Source organism: Tupaia chinensis, unplaced genomic scaffold (assembly GCF_000334495.1).
Source record: "Tupaia chinensis unplaced genomic scaffold, TupChi_1.0 Scaffold144090_1, whole genome shotgun sequence".
In the NCBI taxonomy this organism is placed as follows: Eukaryota; Metazoa; Chordata; class Mammalia; order Scandentia; family Tupaiidae; genus Tupaia; species Tupaia belangeri.
Window position 1 is genome coordinate 23,842 of NW_006203944.1, and position 9,532 is coordinate 33,373.

General features: G+C 40.6%; 1 protein-coding gene across 1 annotated transcript; it reads left to right on the plus strand.

Moving 5' to 3' along the window:
* The first annotated feature begins 2,458 nt into the window (after positions 1–2,458).
* LOC102502517 (olfactory receptor 7A10-like) lies at positions 2,459–3,388 on the plus strand. Its single transcript, XM_006165924.1, has one exon. The coding sequence runs from the start codon at positions 2,459–2,461 to the stop codon at positions 3,386–3,388; it is 930 nt and encodes a 309-aa protein (XP_006165986.1).
* The last annotated feature ends 6,144 nt before the right edge of the window (positions 3,389–9,532 follow it).

Below are 9,532 nucleotides of genomic sequence, written 5' to 3' on the forward strand. Positions count from 1 at the left end.
TCCTGGTCCCAAAAGTCTCTTTCTCTTAACAAAAAGAGAAATTGGAGGCATACATGTGGGGAAGAAACGAGGCACTTAAGAAGTAGTCTCATCAACAGCCTTGTCTCTTCAACAGTGATAGATACTCATTTAGTAATAAGAAGGGCCCCTGCTTCTTAATAATAAGGAAATATTCTTCTCTAATAAGAAGGAAATAAGCCTCATGCATCTTTTACATCTGTGGACCACTCTATGGGATCGATAACACAACCTCATGGTTTAGGAGAAGATGCTATAATAGTATTCAGAAAAGTGGACTGGGCTGTCCATCTTCAAACAGCCAGCGTGTAGCAGACTCAAAATGCAAAACCCAGTTTCTGACACTAAAAGATCCTTTTGCATGTATTATTTTTTGCTAAATAATTCTGGTCTTTCTCTTTTAAAATTCTCCACTTTTTTCTACTTTGTATGTTTTATTTTGTGAACCATTGGTTTATTCTGTTTGCTCTTTATCTCCTGGGGTTTTCCATCTGAGAAGTGTTTTGAAACCATAAAGCTATCTCTCCTCTCTCTTTCAGATAAATTGATTTTGGTCACTTTATTAGTAATTTGAGGTCTCAAGGGAATAAACTCAGAGTTGGAATAAACCCAGAACGAAGGGAACTTTCGCTTCATTTAATCTCCCTGGTACTACCTGAGTTTATTAAATCTTTTCCTTCTTTTTCCTATGGACCCCATTTCTTTCTCTGTTTACTACACAGATTTTTTTTCTTTTTTCTTCTTTTTTTTTATTTTTAAGGTTTTTGACATTGTGCATGTGCTCTAGTCAGACAGAGATAAAGAGAAGGAAAGTGAGAAAGTACCCTCCAGGGTAGATGGCCATGTTGCAATCTCTTCTCTTTCTTTCTCCTCTTGGGATTTTGGGCATGCATGCACACATGCCTGGTATAATTTTCAAGTCATCGAGTCCTTAACCACCATGCCACCTGCTGTCCCCCCCAAAGTGATTCTGTTAATACAGACAATTAAATGCTAACTGACACAGAAAATAAGAAATCACATGCTGAGGAGCCAGTAGGTGGTGTAGTGGTTAAAGTGGCAGACTGTCACGTGACTGACCATGGTTTGAGTCCCGGATCTGGTAGCTTGAGACTCACGCTGGGTACCTGTGCATGTGTGCCCAAAATCTCAAGAGGAGAATAGAGGAAAAGGAATTGTGGTGTGGCTATTCCCCTGGAGGGCAGATTTCTCACTTTCTCTCTCTGCCTCTCTGGTGAGTTCATATGACTTATGGCAAAAACCTGAAAAAGAAAGAAAGAAAGAATATCATGTCAAGTGTGTGTGCATACATGCCCAAAATTACAAGAAGGGAATGGAGGAGAAAGTATTGTGGCATGGCCATCCCCCTAGGGGGATCATGTCTTTCTCTCTGTCAAGAGCACATGGCCTATGGCAAAACCAAAGGGTGGGGGGAAGAAGAAAGAACCCCTTATATGCTGAGTATTCCATAGTGTATAATGCCACAGTTTTTAAATTCATTTATCAGTTATATTCTTGTTTCTTTTTCTGCCTTTCTTTCTCTTCCTTTCTCTTTTCTTTCTTTCTTTCGTTCTTTCTTTCTTTCGTTCTTTCTTTCTTTCGTTCTTTCTTTCTTTCGTTCTTTCTTTCTTTCGTTCTTTCTTTCTTTCGTTCTTTCTTTCTTTCGTTCTTTCTTTCTTTCGTTCTTTCTTTCTTTCGTTCTTTCTTTCTTTCTTTCTTTTTCTTTCTCCTTCCTTCCTTTCTTTGTTGCCTTTCTCTTTCTTTCATTCTTTTTCTTTTCTATTTATTTTCTTTTATTTATTTATTTTTGCCATAGGGCACATGTGCTCACTGGAGAGGCAGAGGGAGAGACAGGGGAAGACAGAGAAGGAAAGTGAGAAATCTCCCCATGGGCAATGACCATGACACAATCCCATCACCATTCTCCTTTTAAGATTTGGGCACACATGTGCACACACCCAGCATGATTTTCAAGATGCATGGTGGTCTGGGACTTGAACTGTGGTCAGCCATGTGGGAATCCAGAATTGTAACCATCATGCCACCTATTTGATTATTTCTTTACCTTCTTATATCCTTTTGCCATCTCATATTATAGAAATATTTTTGTTGTTGTTTTCCAGCACCTTAAACTCATCGTCTAGATCATGTGTGCAAGAGGGTTAGTAATAAATTCTTCATATGCACGGAAGAATTGCCCACTGAAATTGCAGAATACTGGACCTCTTGGGGAAAAGGCTGAAAATGAGACCAGAATTATTTATCAGATGACACAGGAATCCTCTAAAGAAGAGAAACCCCATACTTAAAGGACATTTTTTAAAATGTGTTAATTTCTTGACTGCAAAGTATAAATTGTCACATTTCAGAACCACTAAGGACCCTTTTGGTGAAAATTAGTCAAGCAATATTTCCTGTTTCTGGTATTCATATCCAACACATGGAATCAGGGAACAGTACACAAATTTCAGAGTTCTTTCTTCTGGGACTTTCAGAGGAACCAGAATTGCAACCCCTCGTATTTGGGCTTTTTCTCTCCATGTACCTGATCACTGTGTGTGGAAACCTGTTCATCATCCTGGCCACCATCTCAGACTCCCACCTGCACACCCCCATGTACTTCTTTCTCTCCAACCTGTCCTCTGTTGACATCTGTCTCACCTCCACCACTGTCCCAAAGATGCTGGTGAACATCCAGACACAGAGCAAGGTCATCACCTATGCAGGCTGCATCACCCAGATGAGCTTTTTCAACCTCTTCATAGTGTTGGATGACTGTCTCCTGACCGTCATGGCCTATGACCGGTATGTGGCCATCTGTCACCCCCTGCACTACACCATCATCATGAATCCCCGGCTCTGCGTGTTGCTGGTTCTGGCATCTTGGATCACGAGTATCCTGTATTCTTTGCTACAAAGCATAACGGTGTTGAAACTGTCCTTCTGTACATGCTTGGACATTCCCCACTTTTTCTGTGAATTGAATCAGGTGGTCCAACTTGCCTGTTCTGACACCTTTCTTAATGACGTGGTCATGTATTTTACATCTGTGCTGCTGGGTGGCGGTCCCCTCACTGGCATCCTTTACTCTTACACTAAGATAGTTTCCCCCATTCATGCAATCTCATCATCTCAGGAGAGGTACAAAGCATTTTCCACCTGTGCCTCTCACCTCTCAGTTGTCTCCTTATATTATTTTACGGGTCTAGGTGTGTATCTTAATTCTGCTGTTACCCACAGCTCACATTCAAGTGCAGCAGCCTCAGTGATATACAACTTGGTCATACCCATGCTGAACCCCTTCATCTACAGTCTGAGGAATCAAGATACAAAGACAGCTCTGAAAAGATTATTTGGAAGAAAAGTATAAAAGGGCCAACTATTCTGGTATTGAAGGAAACCATGATGCAGAGCTTAAAGCACTTCAGAGCAAGAAATGACAAGATAGCTGTCTCTTGGTATCTTTGAGGGCTTGGTTTTAGGATCTCCTGCAGATACCAAAGTTCACAGATGTTTAAGTACCGTATATAAAATGCTGTAATATTTGCATATAACCTATGGAAATCCTCTTGTATGCTTTTAATCATCTCTATAATTCATGTAATGTGTAACAAAATGTAAATGCTTCATAAAGACTTGTTATCCTGTGTACTTTTTAAAATTCATGTTATTGAATGTGATGTGCAAGGAAGGAAACACTTGAAAGGTGGAAATGAAAAATAATAAAAGTATAGGAAAATGAAAACATATAGCTTTTTCAAAAAAATTCAGTTTTTCTATAGGATACATGTACTCACTGGAGAGAGACAGAGACTGAGACAGAGAGAAAGTAAGAAATCATTCCTCATGGGGAATGACCATGCATCGATCCCTTCTCCTCCATTCCTCTTACAGGGTACTAGGCATGCATGTACCCACATCCCAGTGGGTTTTTCAAGTGGCCAGTAGACTACATGGGAGTCCAGTGACATAGCCATTATGCTAACTGCTGGTCCCGCAAAGGTCTTTCCTAATTTCAAAATGACTGAGGTCCTAAGCCTTAAACTGGACAGTTACAATATGAATTACATTTCTGCAATGTAGAATGGCATATATAATAGGACTGTCTCAGGGGCAAGCAGGAGGGCTGGTAGTTAAGACACTGGACTCCAACATGGCTGACCATGGATTGAATCCCAGACCCAGTAGATTAAAAATCACTCCAGGCATGCATGAGTGCATTCCCAAAACCCTAAGAAGAGACTGGAGGAGAAGAGATTGCAGCTTGGCTATGCCCCTGGAGGGTAGTTTCTCACTCTCTCTCTTTTTCCCTCTCTGCCTCTCCAGTGAACATATATATGCATCATATGACCAATACCTAAAAAAAAAAGAAGAAAAATTAATACCTCCTCATACAATGGGGTTGTATAAAAATTAAACTAAACAGTCTTTATAGAGTGCTAAGTTCAAGTTATGGTACATAAAAAGATCTAAATATATCTCCTCTAGTTACCAAGTATTGTATAATAAGGTACTAAAAATAGTTCTTTTTATTTTGGAGAGATTTTTGCGCTTGCCAGACAGACAGACAGAGACAGAGAGGCAGAAAGCGAGAAATCATCCCCCAGGGGGCATGACCACGCCGCAATTCCCTCTCCTCCATTCTCCTCTCGGCATCTTGGGCACGCACGCACACGCGCCTGGTGTGAGTTTTAAGCCACCGGGTCCGGGACGTGAACCACGGTCGACCACATGGGAGTCCAGTGACATAGCCATTACGCTAACTGCCGGTCCCCTAACAATAGTTCTTAACTTGTGATAGAAATATTAAATTATTTTTAAAAACTTGTTTAAATTTATTATTATTTAAAAAATGTATTATAGGGCACACGCACTCACCAGAGAGAGACAGAAAGAGGAGGGGCGGGGAAATGAACAAAACAAGCTGGCAGATCTACTCAAATCATGGTCACCGATGTAAGAGTCCAGCCCCATAATTACTAGACCACCTGCCAGCCCCAATTATGAAATTCTAATTGTTTTGGCAAAAGTGTCATGAAGCCAACACTTGGAATGCTCCTCCATTTACATCAGAGAACGTTTTCCCTTCCTGAAGAGGAAAGAATTTTTTTGGTGGAGATATCAGGAACTGTTTCCCCACCACGACTCAAGGTTTTGAAAACCCTAGGGACCTAGTCAAACAGGTTCTTCAGTGTTTGACTTTGGAGAAACTTTAAAGGAGTTAGACCTCTAGAAGACAGAAGAATTCATTAGATTAGATTCATCTCATTTTAATACGATCCCTTGAGAGTATAGAATCAGTAGGAACAATCTTTTTCTGTCCAGATCAGTGTCCCACAGGGAAATTGTGTGCTTTGAAGTTGCAGTACCAAGAAGCAAATGTGTCTAATGAGCAGAAATAGGGAACTGTGGATATCTCCTCTGCTGTTGTCCCTCAGGGTGTGCAGCGTTGGGCTGAGCGAGAAGTGGTTGTTCATTAGGGAGTCTCAGGTGCATCATGGACCCACACTGGAGTCCTTTCCTCTGTCTTTTCTGGGGACAGAGTTTCCGTCTCATTCTTCAACAATCCAGGGAAGAATATGCACTTCTATAAGGAGAACATTCTCCCAGAGACCCCATACAGGTGAGACCAAGTGGCCTGTGGACACTGCAGAAGAGAAAGTCCAAAGGAATGAAACCTGAGAATGCCTACCTGAGGTCATCTGAGAGCCAACTCCACCCTGGGCAGGGCAGGGGTGTTGTGGTGTTTGCTTTCCTGAGAGATGAGTTAATGTGTGTATTCATGAGGTGAAACCAAAAGTGAACGCTGATTTCAGAAATGTTGGGTGTATTGCTGACGATGATGATTGCTAGCAATGATGATACATTTTTTAATTTCAAGAAAAGCAGTTTTGTATTTAATAAATCAAAATCAAAAAATGTTAAGAGAACGTTGCTTATTACTGAAAGCCAGGAAACAGGTTAGGATTCTGTTCGAAGAGTAGGTACCTGGCCCCGTCCACAGCTTGAGAGAAGACAAAACTCCTTAACACTGGAAAACAAAGCATAGAAGGTCAGTAACGTTTTAGTCAGAAGTCATAAAATTCTATTTCACTAGTTCAAACTCATGTACTTAATCTTCTGTTGTGGTTGGATCTTTCTGTTTAAATTCTGGAAGTTAACATTCAGCTCTGGACTTGTCCCTACCATGAAGCTGGCCATTTTCTTAGCTGTTTTAGAACTTTTATTTCTGTGTGTCTGACTTTAGTTTTCCTGGGATAGCACTCCCTTCAGAACTTCTTGGAGAGCTGGTCTGGTGTTGGTAAATTCTTTCAGGTTTGGTTTATCTGAGAATGTTCTCGTCTTCTGGATATAGCATTCTTGGTTGAAATTGTTTTTCACTCAACACATTGAATATATTTTCCCATTTTTCCTTGCTTGTATTGTTTCCAATGAGAAGTCTGGTGTTACCCTAATGGGATATCCTTTGTGGGTAACTTGACGTTTCTCTCTTGCCAGACTGAGTATCTTGTCTTTGTCTTGGTTTTGGCCAATCTGGCTATAATGTGCCTTGGGGAAGATCTTCTTGGGTTGATCCTATTTTGGGTCCTTTGTTTTTCTTGGGTCTGGATCTTTGAATGCCTCTCTAAGTTTGGAAGTTTTCTTTCAGGATTTCTGGAATAGATTATCAATGCCCTTCTTAGTCTCCTTACCTTCTGGGATTTTACTAGTCCAACAATTTTGTCAGCTACATCTGAGATTTGATTTTCTGTATGATCTTGTCTACTTTTAATACTTTCAAAGGAGGTTTTGACCTCCCCTGTAGTATAGCCTTCATCTCCAACAGTTCCATTTGATTCTTTTTTATGGTGTGTATTTCTTCTTTCAGCTCTTGCAAGAACTTCCTCAACTCCTGGAACTCATGGGTTTTTTTCTTCTGGTGTTCATTGTCTCTCTTCTCTTCCATCTCTGTTAGCTTTGTCACTAGAAATACTCTAAATTATGAAATACTCTAAATTCTTTACCAGACATTTCCATGAGTTCCATTGTACTGTCTGTCGATGAAGAGGAGCTATTCTTATCCTTTGGGGGTGAGGGATTTTCTTGGTTTCACATATTTCTTGTGCCCCTGTGGTGACTTCTAGCCATCTGATGGGTTGTTCATTTCTTCCCAATTTTTAGAAGATTAGTCTGAACGATCAGAGGCGCACAGGAGGACGTGGTCTGCAAACTCTTTGGTGTTGTGTTTTTTCTCTCTTTGTGTCACAGATTTAGTGGGAGTTTGAGAATCCAAATCGTATTCAGATTTTGGCAACTTTTCACTTACACTTGTCTAGATACTCAGTGGATGGAGGCTGAGCAGAAAAGAGATGAAGTTAAAAAAAAGGGTAAGAAAACAGAGCAAGACAGAACGAAAAACAAAAGAGAAAAATGGAAAAAGCAAGCAAGCAAACAAACAAACAAAATTTATTTGTTAATTTTAAAAAACAAAAAGTGAAAACCTGACTTGCTTTCTCTGTTTGCCAGGGTAAATTCTCAGTAGAACATCTTCATTGTCTTATCGCTGAAGTCACTATCTCAGTTCTCACGGCAGACTCAGTCTCCTTCTGGCCTGACCTCTCCGTTTGCCTAGATGGCAGGGGGAAAGGGGAGGGGATTATTACCAAGATAAAAGAGGATTTCAGAGTCAAGAAAAAAACGTCATCTTAAAAAATTTTTAAAAAGGAAAGAAAAAGAAAACAGAGACAGAGAGACAGAAAGAGACACAGAGAGACAGAGAGATGGATACAGGGTCTCCACCAGGGTAAATTCTCAGCAGAACATCTTCACTGCCTTATTGCTGAAATCACTATATCTCAGCTCTCATGGTGGACTCAGTCTTCTCTGCATCAAATGTTAGGGGCTCTCTCTCTCTTTTTTATGGCCAAGTAGTATTCCAGAGTCCACTCTCTTCTTTATACCTGCTTTCACTTTCTCCAAAGCACATTTCACCACCTGACATGCTCTATAATTCTTATTTTATTTATTTATTTTTAAATTATAATGTTTTTTTTTTTTCTTGAGAGATTTTGGCTATAGGGCATGTGCACTTACTTGAGTGACATACAGAGACAGAGAGACAGAAAGTGAGACCCCCCCTCCTCAGGGGGGATGGCCAGGCTGCAATCCCTTCTCCTTCATTCTCCTCTTGGGATTTTGGGCACATCTACACATGCACCTGGCATGAGTTTCAAGACGCCAGGTCTGGGACTTGAACCATGGTTGACCATGTGGGAGTCCACCAATGTAACCATTATGCAACATTCGATCATATAATTATTTTAAAGAGCTTTCATAAGATCTAACTGATAGACAAAAGACTGCCCATATTTACTGTGAAATCTGATGACTTTGTGTGTGAGTGAATACACATGGTGGCATTACCACAGTCAAGGGGATAGACATACCATTTCCTTACCTGATTGTATTATTGCTCCATCATGGGGTGTCAGGATTTTGATTTTTTGGCATTCTATAATTCTCTGCTTACACAGTGTCTGAAACATGGTCAGCAGTCCATGTGTGTTCCTGAATTGAAGAAGTAATTTCTTTGTTTTATTAAAGCTTTCATTGAGAAAATTGTAGATTCACGTGTACGTGTAAGAAATCATACAGAGACAGGACCAGCAGTTAGCGTAATGGGTGTTCCTGAATTGAAGAAGTAATTTCTTTGTTTTATTAAAGCTTTCATTGAGAAAATTGTAGATTCACGTGTACGTGTAAGAAATCATACAGAGACAGGACCAGCAGTTAGCGTAATGGCTATGTCACTGGACTCCCATGTAGTCAACCACGGTTCGAATCCCAGACCCGGTGGCTTAAACTCACACCAGACGCGTGTTCGTGCGTGGCCAAGATCCTGAGAGGAGAATGGAGGAGAAGGGATTGTGGCGTGACCATCCCCCCTGGGGGGTGATTTCTCGGTTTCTGTCTCTCTGTCTCTCTCTGTCTTTTGGACGAGTGCACGTGTCCTATAGCAAAAACCTCTCCACAAAAACCTCTCCAAAAAAAGAAAAAAAAAGAAATAATACAGAGAGATCTTGTGTGTATTACCTGATTTCTCCAGCTATGACCTTCATACAACTGTAACATAGGTGATATTTTGGAAAGAAAGGCTCAGAGTAGGACAAAAATTCCTAATGAGCAATGTTTCTAGGGATGTCCTAAGGACCAGGCAAACTATAGAGTCCAGGTAAAATATAGAAACGAATGTCTTCCCTGGAAATACATTGCAGCGTTACAACTGTATCAGGAAAGCTCAGCTGTGTCCATGTAATCATGTTATTTTTGTCTTTCCTGGTAGTCACAGCTACTCCATGGAACCAATGAATGACACAAACATTTTAGAATTTCTTCTTCTGGGTGTTTCAGAGGAACCAAAAATGCAGCCCATAATATTTGGACTCTTTCTCTCCATGTACCTGATTGCTGTGTGTGGAAACCTGCTCATCATCCTGGCCATCATCTCAGCCTCCCACCTGCACACCCCCATGTA